Source organism: Lineus longissimus, chromosome 2 (genome assembly GCF_910592395.1).
Source record: "Lineus longissimus chromosome 2, tnLinLong1.2, whole genome shotgun sequence".
NCBI classification, from domain to species: domain Eukaryota; kingdom Metazoa; phylum Nemertea; class Pilidiophora; order Heteronemertea; family Lineidae; genus Lineus; species Lineus longissimus.
The window spans coordinates 17,852,142-17,864,938 of record NC_088309.1 but is presented as its reverse complement, the minus strand read 5'-3'; the positions used below and the strand labels follow the sequence as shown (position 1 = coordinate 17,864,938).

The following is a 12,797-nucleotide window of genomic DNA, read 5'->3' as shown; positions in this document are numbered from 1 at the left end:
TCAGACCCAACCTGTAACCCGTCTACATGTCATAAAGAATCTACATAAATGTAATCCAAAACATAACAATTACAATTGGCCACAAAAAACTATATAGCGTCTCCCCCTATATAGTGTAGGCACCAACCTTTGCCACCATCTAGCCAAAACCTGAGAAAAGACTAGTGACTGAATCACTTACAACATTGTCCAACTCACTACTTCAAAAAACTACCTATTGCTTGTAGATAGCCTCACCGAATTGTCCCTCATGAACAATTTTCTTATCGTAGAATTTAGCAAATGTCCCTTCCCCAGACCATCCTGCAGTTTTCAATATAGTAGCTATGGCTACCTTAGCTAGCTTGGCTTTAGACGTTGCCGCACCCCGAACACTATGCGGGCTAAATATATCGGTGTCCACACCTGCTTCCTTCATCACCTCTTTCACCCATCTGGATATAGTGTCCTTAGCCACTGGTCCATGAGGCTTAATGGAGCTAATAAACAGGCTTTTATGCTCGCCTCTCAAGAACTCCGTTCGCTTCAGATACTCCAATAGAGCTGCACATAGACACAACCGCCTATCCGGCGCATAAGCATTGATAACAAGCTCTTCTTGCTGAAACCCAGGTCTTGTCTGCTTCAGCAAGTCACCAAAGCGAATCTTTAATACGGTCTCTGATAAGGATATATTTCTGATGTCTATTAGATGCAGTGTCTGGCACCGGGCCCCAGTAAGTAATGCCATGAGCATTACCACTTTGATGGAAAGCTGTTTTAGGGACAGCTCTGTCACCGGTGACAGAGACCTGAGGTGTGCTAGAACCACAGAAACGTCCCAAGTCACCACTGCCTTAGGCAGCGCAGGCCTAAGATTAAACAAGCCTCTCATGAACTTATTCACCACATAAATAGTCCCAAACGGCTTTCCATCAACAGTGATAATGCCCGATAAAGCACACCTAGCGGTGTTAATCGCTGAGTACCCCAGTCCCTTTTTATATAGGGAAGTCAGGAAACGTAGGGCTAGGTTTACATCCGGAACCATGGGGTCACAGTTCCGTTCGTTACAAAAGGTGAACCATTTAAGCAAGTAACCCTTGTATTGCTTTTTCGTTCCATCCCGCCATGCTGCCGAAAGAACGTCCTTGGCAATGTGATCGAGCTCCTCATCAGTCTCTCCTGATCCCCGACCAAGGCTGCCACCAGTCTCATTCCCGGCAGTTTGTTTACTTTTTCCGGATTCGGGTGGCTGATGAGTGGTCCCCTGCTGTAAAGTAGAACAGGAGAATCAATCAGTAATCTGCTTACTGTCGTGAACCAAGGTTGTGTCGGCCATAAGGGGAAGACAATGATCGCAACTGCTCCGTCTGCCTGAATTTTCTTCAGCGTTTTCCCAATCAGACAGAAAGGTGGGAAGGCATAAACAAACCTGCCCTCCCATGAGACTGAGAATGCATCTACTGCTTCACAGTCAGGGTCAGGCTGCCACGAGTAATAAGGCTTAACCTTGTAATTTAGCCGGGAAGCAAACAAATCAATCTGTGGCATACCCCATATTTCAGCTATACAGCTGAATACCATAAAGTCTAGAGACCATTCACCATTGTGATGGTACGTACGGCTCTGTGCATCTGCTCGCACGTTGAGTGCACCAGGCAAATAAGTAGCTGTAACAAAGAGCTTCCTCTCAGTGCACCACATCCACAGCTCTCTGGCAATAGCGTTGCACTCCTTCTTCCTACCCCCCATATGGTTGATGTAAACCACCGTGGTAGTATTATCGCTCTTGATAAGGATGTGCTGATCAAATGCATCAGTACAGAACGCTTTTATGGTGAAGAGCGCTGCCATGAGCTCTAGCTGGTTAATGTGCCTAGCACGTTCCTCTAGACCCCAGTTACCCCCTGTCTCCCTATTTTGGCAAGTGCCACCCCACCCAATGTGGGATGCATCAGAGGTAAGAACTACATCAGGTGGTCTCCTGGTAATCGGGGCTGATGTTGTGGCAATGTTGCTCTTCCACCAAGCCAAATCCCCCCTACAAACCTGCGGGATCTCAAATTTTGCCTCAAAATTGCCACTACTGAGCTTCAAACACAGTGTTTTGAAATTGTCCAAGGTCCTATAGTAGAGTTGCCCAAGTTCCACTGCTGGAAAACTAGCAACCATCAAGCCAATGGCTTCAGCCAGCCTCCTAATAGTAACTCTACCCCGCTGGTTCAAAAGCCTCTCCACCACAGTGGACATCTTTTGAATTCTCTCTTCTGTCAAAGTCACAATCATCAGCACTGAGTTGATGATGAAACCAAGGAAAATACGCTGTTGAGCAGGCTTGAACCTAGATTTGACTGGGTGAACTACCCAGCCCGATTCTTCAGAATAATTCACTGTCTCCATGACATTGTCTTCACAACCGCTCTCATCACCTACAAGGAATGAGTCGTCAATAAACGATGTAATGAGATGGCCTCTCTTCCGCAACTCCGCCAACATTACCTTAGTAATTTTGGTGAAAATACGTGGAGCTGAGCTAAGCCCATTGGGGAGTGCTGTAAACTGAAAAAGTTTACCACCCCAAATAAATTTCAGATACTTCCTGTCCCCCTTCCTGACTGGGACAGAAAAGTAGGCATCTTTCCAATCAATAGAGGCCATGAAGCAGTTGGGAAAAACAAGGTCAAGGGCGGCTTGGAAGGTTTCCATCTTGAAATGGTGGTAGGTAATATCATCATTAAGCTCAGATAAATCAAGGATGACCCTAATATCCCCATCCTTCTTATCCCTGGTGAAAATATTGGAGATAAATTGCCCTGGCTCATGCCAAGTAGGCTCAATGATGGCCTTTGACAACATCGATTTAATCTTGTCATCAATGCGTCTAAATTTATCTGGATCAAATTTGTAAGGTTTTGGTACAAACCGTTGTTCAGGGATCTGGTCGAATTCCAGGGTCACCCCCGAGATCTGATGAAGAATCTGAGAGTCAGATGTCATTGTTCTCCAAAAAGGGAGAAATTGCTTGATTCTACCTGCCTTGAAACCCTCAACCGCCCGTTGAGCCCGTTCCACAGCAAGCCCCAGAAATTCATCAAACTTACCACACTTACCTACCCCAACTATTTCTTCTGCTGGGCTGAGGCATTGCTCCCTCCTTGGGGTTTGCCTCTCTTTAGGTTCTTGGGCTGGTAACCTCTGCTCCTCTGCTGAGCATAGTGGGGGCGCGACTGGGCGCCCTTGTGCCAGTCCCCCGACCCAGCGCTGCGTTGGGTAAAGTTACCACGGTACGCTCCACATCTCTGACCGAAACGCTGACCTCTAGCCGCTGCATTGTGTCGAGGCCCAAAATTTTTCGGGCGAGCTGGCTCGAGACAAAGTCCTAGCTTCTCCCCTTCGACAATGTCCTTCATTGTTTGTTGGAGGTCAGAGCCGAACAGCAGTGCCGTCTCCTCTTTCACCTTTCCTGCTAGCTTCTGGGCCCTCTCCGGTAGAACCCGCTTTACAGCCTGCCTTCTGAGCCCGTTAAGCTCGTGCAGTGCGTTGCCAGCAATGGCCAACGCATCCATTGCCAATCGGACAGCCAGCCCAGTATCGGGGATCTTCTTGCTTTGTCTGGCCTCGTAGAGAATGTCCACTAACTTTACGATGGGCAAAGCACTCTTGACAATCTTGTTTCCCACCTTGCTCATAGAGATGTCGAGCATCCTGGGAGATTGTACGATGACGTCCCAGATCTCCTGGTTAATACGCGGATTCACCATACTGGGGCAATTCTCTGGCCTGACATACTTCTCACAAAGTACCTTTGCCTGCTCGTCCTGCATCCTTGATGAGAACATGTTGTTGATCAGGGTGCCAAACTTTTCCATGATGGGGGGGCCGACCTCCTCCTCCTGAGCTTTATACGCTTGTAAAAGTTCAAGGAAAAGAGGATCATCCTCAACCTGCTCACTGTCATCGGCACTGCCATCATCGAGGAGCTTGTCAAGCTCAAAATCCATGTCATCATGGTCATGAAACTCGCCCTCGTCACCGAACTCTTCAGTCAACTCCTGATCTTCCTGCTCCATCTCGGCAGCCTTCCTCTTCTTACGTCGCACCGAGTCTAACATGTCGTTAGCACTACCCATCGCTGCCGAAGGGGGGGCCTTGCTTTTGTCGGCCATGTTGGGACCTGAAAAGTCACAACCTGCAGTGTTAGTTGTCTGCCCATCACATGGTGACCACTTCGAGGAAAACGAGAATTGATGGTTGGGTGCCTTACCCTTGTCATCGCGGAAAACAGCGTCCGCAAGGTTAAACTCACTATTCATAGTGGTAACAGAGTCTTTTGTAGACCAAAGTGACAGTAAACCAGGCTTCTGCTCACGTGTTTGTAACAAATCGCGGCAAAGTGAAAACGAGGCTGCTGCACTGCGGGCGGCGACCTCTACCCGCGCACGAGTAACGCCACACCAAAAAACGATCACACCAAGTCGAATAGACTGGACCAAAAGGCGACCGCGGTCCCCCGTGATCTAAAGATACCAACCTGAAAAAACGTGAGCCCCTCTTCGCCGCAGAGAAGAGAACGGCTCTAAAAAACAATCGAACAAAGAACTCTTTAGAAAAAAGTTGCATCCATCTTGGATCTTGCGCGTCGAATTGCATTCTGGGTTGATATGCGTGCGCATCTCATGTAATCTCGTAATGTAGTCAGCTGTTAGGTAGAATTGATGTTTTAGGTAAAGATAGAAGTAAAATGGTTGTTCCTTCACTTTTTAGCTCACCTCTTAGCAGAGGTGAGCTTATCCCATACCGTGGCGTCCGTCGTCCGTCGTCGTCGTCGTCGTCGTCGTCGTCGTCGTCGTCGTCGTCGTCGTCGTCGTCGTCGTCGTCGTCGTCGTCGTCCGTCGTCCGTTAGCAGGGCACGTTTCGTAACTGTTAGAGCTATTGAGTTGAAACTTGGTACACATGTACCCTTATGTAATGACACCTTGGAGACCAAGTTTCGGTCCGATTCGTTTCATGGTTTGGCCACCAGGGGGCCAAACGTTAAAAGTGAAAATATGCAATATCTCCCTTAATAGTAATCGGGAAATTTTGAAAAAAATATGGTAGGTACTTCTAGCAAAGGTGCATCATATATCCTCCGGGTTTTTGATTTGACCTCCTTTTCAAGGTCACAGAGGTCAAATGGTGTAAATTGGCCGTTAGGATGTAACGATGGCACGTTTCTAAACTGCAATGACTATTGATACCAAATTTGGTACACATTTACCCCTTAGTCAGGTGATCTCAGGGACCGAAGTTTGGTCCAATATGATTCACCACTTGACCACCAGGGGGCAAAATCCAAAAACCTTAAAAATGTGATTATTCCTTAACTTCTTGCCCGATTGCCACCAATTTGATATCATGGGTACATCTAACCACCATACAGTATATGTCACACAGGTTTTTAATTTGACCTTCTTGTCAAGGTCACAGAGGTCAAATGGCGTAAATTCGCTGTCAGGCCGTAACTATGGCACGTTTCTTAACTGCAATGACTATTGATCACAAATTAAGTACACATGTACCCCTTGGTCAGGTGATCTTAGGTACCGAAGTTTGGTGCGATCTGATTTGCCGTTTGGCCTCCAGGGAGGGGGCCAAATCCTAAATTCTTCAAAATGCCATTATTCCTAGTAATGACTTGCCCGATTGGCACCAATTTTATATCATAGGTACATCTAATTCTAACAACTATTCAATGTGTCACCCGGGTCTTCTTTGATTTGACCTACTTTTCAAGGTCACAGAGGACGAATGTACTGTAAATTGGCCATTTTGGGGAAATTGTAATTGCTTGGACCTACATCAAACCTAACACTACATGACGCAATACCATGCTCTTTATCCATCTTTCCTCCACATGAGGTGAGCACAATGGCCCTGGCCATTTCATTGCCTTTGTAGCACTTGATTGCAATGGTGCAGGCCAGTTCGCTACCTTGATCAACTTTGAGTTGGGAGAAATTACTTGGCATAATTAATTTATCAAACATGTCAAACCAAAATATTTCATTTTATAACAACTTACAGAATAAGTGTCCAATATATTGTTTCTTGATTAAATTTTGCCACGAATTACAAAGTTCTTTCTGATAACAGTTCGCACCATCTGATGTATGAATCTGGTCTTCACCTTCTGCTGATTAAAAGTCCTCAAACATGTGACAGGAGCACTGGTTGAAATAGTTTGGCATTTTCTGGTGAATGTGTGGATTCGCACAAAATGTCAGTAGCATTTTACAACATTGATTATGCCAGCAGCCCACTCATGTGTAGCCCCTCTCTCGAGGTAAAAATACAAATTGTGCAGTATCAAAAACTGAAGTTATACATGAGCGGCGCCATACAAATATCGTTTTATATTATATTATGTATTGAAATTGCATCCTGACCATAACCTTCCATGAATAACAGAAAAATCTTTGACTATTGTTTCTGGTATACAATGTAGTTATTGAAGCTTTCTACTTTGTAAGAAAACAGATACAGTGGAACCTCTGTTAGCGGACATCCTTCTATTAAGGACAACCTCTCTATTAAGGACACTAGTTTTGGTCCCAAATTGGTTGTTTCTGTTCAATTTGACCTCTCTAATCGGGACACCTCTCTATTAAGGACAGCACTTGTCAGTCCTGAGGGTGTCCTTAATAGCGAGGTTCTACTGTATCAATATGTTGCCCCAATGGAGCCTGACAATAGAAAGTACTTTTTGTTTGGACGGAACAATAGATTTTGCTCAAAATGTAGAGACCTTTAATAAAACTATCCGAGCAGTGCACAATCTACCTCAGAAGAATACACAGTAGAACTCTCCTTTATTGACACCCTTGGGACTGATAAGTCATGTGTAAGTGCTGTCCTTAAAAGAGAGATGTCCTAATTAGAGACAGGTAAAATTGAATGGAAACGCCCAATTAATTTGGGACCAAAACTAGTGTCCTTAATGGAGAGGGTGTCCCCAATAGAGAGGTGTCCGCTCAAAGGGATCAATCTCTTAAATTTCACTAATAAGTGGCACGTTTTGTCATTATATGTCCAGGAGTCTTTTTACTTTGGTTATGCGTAATATAAACTGCCCAGAAGAAGCAGGAATGATTGCAAGGTCATTACTAATGTATACATGTATGTTCAGAGTTACTACAACAAATATTCTACCTCTTTGTCAAATTTGCACTAGCACCATCTTACCAGGATAAAGCAGGAACTGTCCGCCAGGGCAGTTATTTCTGTTACACCTCCTTAAAGGGACAACTTGGGCATGAGCTATGTATTGTTTTTCATATGGAAAAAGCTTCCTGCTGGGCCATGACCTCTCCAAACGGACTAATCGAAAAATCATTGCACTGCAAAAACTGCAGTTTAGAACAAAATGTAACTGTGAGCCTATATGTACCTGAAATTTTCCGGCCTTATTTCATAAAAACCGCCTCCCAACACTACGTGGAAATCATCATCGGATAATTTTCTTGTGACACTACGGTGACAAGCAGGGGTATCATCCTCCTGTCCACCTATCCCATGCCAAAGTTGTCCCTTTAATGTATGGTAAAAATGTACTTGTCTCAGGATGAAACTAATTGACAAATTTCTGTAATCATTTACTGAAATTATATCATTAATTTCTGAAGTCATTTTCATGGATTTACATGGTATTGTACATTTCAGTTAAAACGCAGTGAAATTTTTTTGCATTGTATTGTGCATCTACCATATTTACACTTACCAACAATGATTATTTACAGAATATATGTCAAATTGATAAATGATTTTCAGTTTTCATTATATTTCATTTCAACATTAGGCCTACATGTGCATGTGGATACATGTAAGTGTTTTCCTGTCATGCAAGTCCCCAAAGATCTATTATTGTGGGCTGTGAAGAAATGATAAATAAATAACTCCTACTTCTGATTCCATCTGCAATACAGCTTGGAGGATCTGTTTTATGAAAAGACCTATATGAAATGACCAGGGCCATTCTACTCACCTCCCTCCCTCACTGACAAAACAATAACATATGTTATTGATTTCGATTTTAGCCACCTCGTGGCCAAAGCAGGAATAGAATCGGACCTGAAGATAGTCTACAAAGTTTCATACCACAGTGTACCAAATTGACATCAATAGCTCTAGGAGTCACCAAACGTACCACCATCAACCCATTTACACTATGACCTCTGTGACCTTGAAAAGTAGGTCAAATCAAAAGCTGTGACATGTCGTGCATCGTCATAACAAGTACCAACGATAAACATTTTAGGCCAAAGTCCTCTATTAAAACATGTGTACATTACGTGTACATTGTTGTGCATAGGTTTTGGTAAAAAAAGTACTCATTGGACCAATCAATCTGCACAAAATTTTATATGTGTCAAGAAGAACCCTTTGCCAATAGCATAATAAAGTTTTAAAAAATTCCAATACCGATTGCCTGAGAAAAAAAGATTTCCGTACACCATGTCCATCAAAACGTCACTGGCGCATTGATATGGCCCTGTCAAAGTACAAGTTCTAAACTGACCAGTGAGACCACATTTTCTTAAATATATTATCAAAAAGCATATTTCTGTGATGGCCTGACTCTGTAGATTAAGAATCAACCACAGATTGAGAATTAATTCCACTTTGGTCCATCCCAGCCATGTATTTACCACAACTTGACATTTTGATAAGCTCTATGTGACTTCCGGTCGTGGATGAATACAGGTCTCTGCCCTTTAGTCGGGGAAATATAGCACTTTTTGTGTTTTTGATTTTAGCCACCTGGTGGCAATATCAGGTTAAACCGGACTGAATTTTGATCTCCCAGTCGTTTCAAGTCGTATGATAAAAATTTACCACTGATCAAGCCGTTTCAGTTTTTTCGATTTTGGCCACCTGGAATCGAACTTGACCGAAATTTATAGGGCTACATGTACATATCTGTATGTACCAAGTCTCAAGTCAATGGCTCCAGTAGTAACAAAAATGCCACCATCTGCTAATTTACGGTATTTGACCTCTGTGACCTTGAAAAGTATATGTCAAATCAGAGTATACATGAAATTAGAAAGCCACCTGATATGTAATGTATCGCCATTATGTGTACTTTTGATAAAAATTGGGTAATGATCGAGTCCTTAGAATGGCCAGGGAGATGGGGAGATGTTGCACTTTTTCTGTTTTCTGTTTTAGCCACCTGCTGGTAAAATCAGGAATCGAACCGGACTTAAATTTAGTCTCCCAGGTTTCGTAGGGGAACATTTGTACCAAGTTTCAAGTCGATAGCTCCAGCAATCGCAAAACGTGCCTTGCTATGACGACAACGAATGACGGACACTGCACCATAAGAACAGCTCAACTCTCAGCAAGAAATGATCCCTACCATTGCAGAGTTTCACAAAGAGAGATTTTGTGATGTGGTTTGATAATTCAAAATTTCAATGAGATTGATATCGAGGGCCCGATATCAAATTTTAATAAGTTACAACATAAAAATTGGCGAACCAAATATGTAAAATATGGCCTAAGGCGTCTTTGTTTTACAGCCGCCCTACAGACACGTTCCTCACCCACAGTGGTACTCCATTTATTTTGAAAATTGAAAAGCCGCTACGGGTGAGACAAATGCAACTAGGTAATGCATTTACATGCGTACAGATATGTTCATATGAAGTGTGAAACTAACTACACCTCGGTAATGACTCTACATGACCCCATGCACAATTTGTTTTCAAATTTAACTTTAATACAAACGTGTCTTAATTTTCATTTTACGTACCCTGCGACTGCGCTCTCAGTCAGTAAAAACAAAGCTTTATGTTGTAGAATAAAGATGGATGGCTTCAAAACAACTTTTCGTCCTGTAGCCATTTCAGCATGACTGACTTTCAAGCATGATCTGTTCGTAGAAGAGTTCGATTGTGCGCTTGCTGCAATGGACAATGAAGCAGCAAGGACAGGCAGAAACCCTCGAATGCGACGCTTCAGAGAATTTTTGATTTGTCAAAAGTTTTTGCCTTTGAAGCATGTCAACCTCTTCCGTTTTAGTGTTGTACCTGAATAGAAGTTGATGTGCTCTCCACCAACGGTGTCCTATAATGTGAACATCGTCTAGCCCCACAATGATATAGATGCAATCGTTGCATGCACAAACGGGGACGGCGGCGCCTAAAGAGATACGTTTGTATGTCAGAGGCAGCGAAGGCTTCAGCACCAACTTAGTCCATTGGTCATTTTTTGGGCAGTAGCGCTGGATTTCATTGCCCAGGTTCTCCGCTAGCTGATACAGGGCGAGTCCACTTGCGACAAGTTGATGTCCATTGGTCGGTTGGAGCAAATTGGCTTTTCGTTCCCACTTTTTTGTAGCTTGGTCAAAGCATTCGAAACTATCGGATGGTGATGGTGATGGTCCTGGCATTACGGAGAAATCATGGTGGACAAGGTGACTACCTGTGAAGCCTCCACTGACATACATCTTGCCATCTAACACTGCTGCAGCATGGTTAAACACCTTTCTTGGGAATGGCTCCCCCACACTCCATGTGTCATTGGATGGGCTATAAACATCAACAGCACATAGGCCTACGCCGCGGGTTTGTCCAAATCCAGAATAATCCGGTCCGTTAGGCTTCCTACCACCAATGGAATATATTGAGCCGTCCAGACCAGTCAGACTGTGATGACACCGGGCGTTCTCAAGGGAGGCTATCTGTGTCCACTGATGGCGAAGGAAATCGACCTTATAGCAATAAAGTGACGTTTTACTTTGTGACGAAACACCGGGGGCATCTTTGCTGACAGCCTCACTCCAATGTGAACCACATACGTAGAGGACGTCTTCGTAAACAGTTGCCGCAATGTCATCGGTAAGCCTGAAGTTCGTCTCCTCCTGTCTTCCTTTCATCTCGACCTCGGGTATCTTTTGTCCTACAGGCATGGCCTTGGGGTCATTGATATCCCGAAGAACAATATACTCGTGCGGGAGTAAGCTCAACAAATATGTCCCTCTTTCCACGTCTTCGCTTACTTGACGTATCAGAGTTTGACAGTCCTTGCTACTTTTGATATACTTCATAGCAGAAATGTACTGCAAAGTTTCTCCGACGAAGGCCATCAGGTTTACTGATTTGAAAAGTCCAGGAAGTAAATCTAACCTTTCTTCCTCATTGTGTTCAATCCAACGGACAAGGAACTCCACCGCGTGACTTGTTACGTCCAGACCACTACGACCCAGGAGAAGGTTTTTGATGTCGGCTTCATCGAACCTCTCCAGCGCAGCTGTGACAGCGTCATCAGGAAGAGTATTGCATCTTGTGTAGTCGATCACCGATTTCAACATGACCTCAGATTGGCAGGCCTTCGCAGCCTTTATGATCTCAACGTAGTTCTCCCTTCCAACAGTGACGTTGATCTTGAAAAAATCCTCACATTTTTCGACTATTTTTGCAATCAGATCATATTCCTTAGCAACTGAAATAATTTCCTGGTATGTCTCTTCATTCGCCTTGTATACCTCCAGAAGATAACTTTCGCAGACCTTGGTCAAGTGGTCAAATTGGCAATGACGTGCTGCATCAAGAACATCTCTGATGTAATCGACCCGTATTTTCATTTTCCCCTTGTAAACAAAGTCAACAAGGGCTTTTAGACCAAAGCCCGTGAGGCCTTCCATTTGGACATTGTCGTGTGCTTTCTCTTTCCAAGGCTTCGTGAACATGGCGTGGAAGTATCCCACTGTTGCCAGAACCAACTTGTGTGCCTTGACTTCGCAATCCTCAGCTTTTAGGGTAACGTCACATAATTCAGATGATGTATACAACTCCTGTATGCTGCTCATAAAACCACCTTGGTATTTGGAAGAAACATATTCTCCGTCCTCTTCATGGAAGTCATGATCGCTCTCTTCTGAAAATGATGTGTCGCGTCCTATCGCAAGGCGTTCCATTGATTGGCTATACGAGTCGTCGGGGTTGTTCATAGTTTAGCAGCGGTTTCCTGGCCCTGTAAAACAAAATGCATTTAAGGTTTCGGACGGGCATTTCATATAGCTCATTTGGCAAATATCAAAAATATTCACTCAGTTCGATTGCGATAGTTGCCCATCTTGTACGGAAATATCATTCATAGTTTTCCTCCCAAAGGACTTCGAACCATTAAATATTCCCCGCGATGAATCATATGTGGATGGAAGACGACTTGGGCATTAATGTAACTGGCGCAAATTAATCCAGTCAATAATGCTGTACTGGTGTGTGGCTTGTTGCAGACAATGCGAGTTCCACCTGAAAAATACTTGACATTCTCAGGACATTGAAGCTGTAATAATCTTACCCGTTGAGATGTTTTCCTTTCTTCCACGGACTCAAGTAGGAATGCTAGTAATGACAAGGCTTTAGGACAAGGCTATATGTAGGTCTTTAGGCTGACTTTCCTTTTCCAGGCTGTCGTTGTCGAAGCGATTCCGAGACTATGGCTTTATAACAAAAAAATGATAATCCGCTGTTATGCATCGGCAGTACGTTATACAGTACTATTATAGGCCTATATCATAAAATATATTTTTTTTGCGCTTGATAGACACACTGGTCTACATTTTGGATTTGGATCACGACCTTTACATTCAACAGTCGACAAAAATCTTTGATATGACCCAATCTTAAAATAGCGACTACGTGGAAATCATGCGATAAAACGTTTTGTCAGTGCTCGCGCACCTTTCCGCCATGATCATGACTCAATAACGGCCGGTGTCTTGCCAGTAAGCCTTTAAACATCAATTTTAGTCAAAAAATCAAATA

At 43.6% G+C, this 12,797-nt stretch overlaps 2 protein-coding genes across 2 annotated transcripts; both read right to left on the bottom strand.

Moving 5' to 3' along the window:
- Positions 1–214: 214 nt before the first annotated feature.
- Positions 215–2,979, bottom strand: LOC135482984 (uncharacterized). Its single transcript, XM_064763471.1, has 2 exons — positions 1,294–2,979; positions 215–1,252 (listed from the first exon to the last, which is right to left on the bottom strand). Exons 1-2 carry the CDS (start codon positions 2,977–2,979, stop codon positions 215–217), a joined length of 2,724 nt encoding a protein of 907 aa, XP_064619541.1.
- Positions 2,980–9,370: 6,391 nt separating this feature from the next.
- On the bottom strand, positions 9,371–12,431 carry LOC135483713 (kelch-like protein 36). The gene is made up of 2 exons (XM_064764709.1): positions 12,331–12,431; positions 9,371–12,000 (listed from the first exon to the last, which is right to left on the bottom strand). The coding sequence occupies exon 2, from the start codon at positions 11,975–11,977 to the stop codon at positions 9,872–9,874; it is 2,106 nt and encodes a 701-aa protein (XP_064620779.1). The 5' UTR covers positions 11,978–12,000; positions 12,331–12,431; the 3' UTR covers positions 9,371–9,871.
- Between the last annotated feature and the right edge of the window lie 366 nt (positions 12,432–12,797).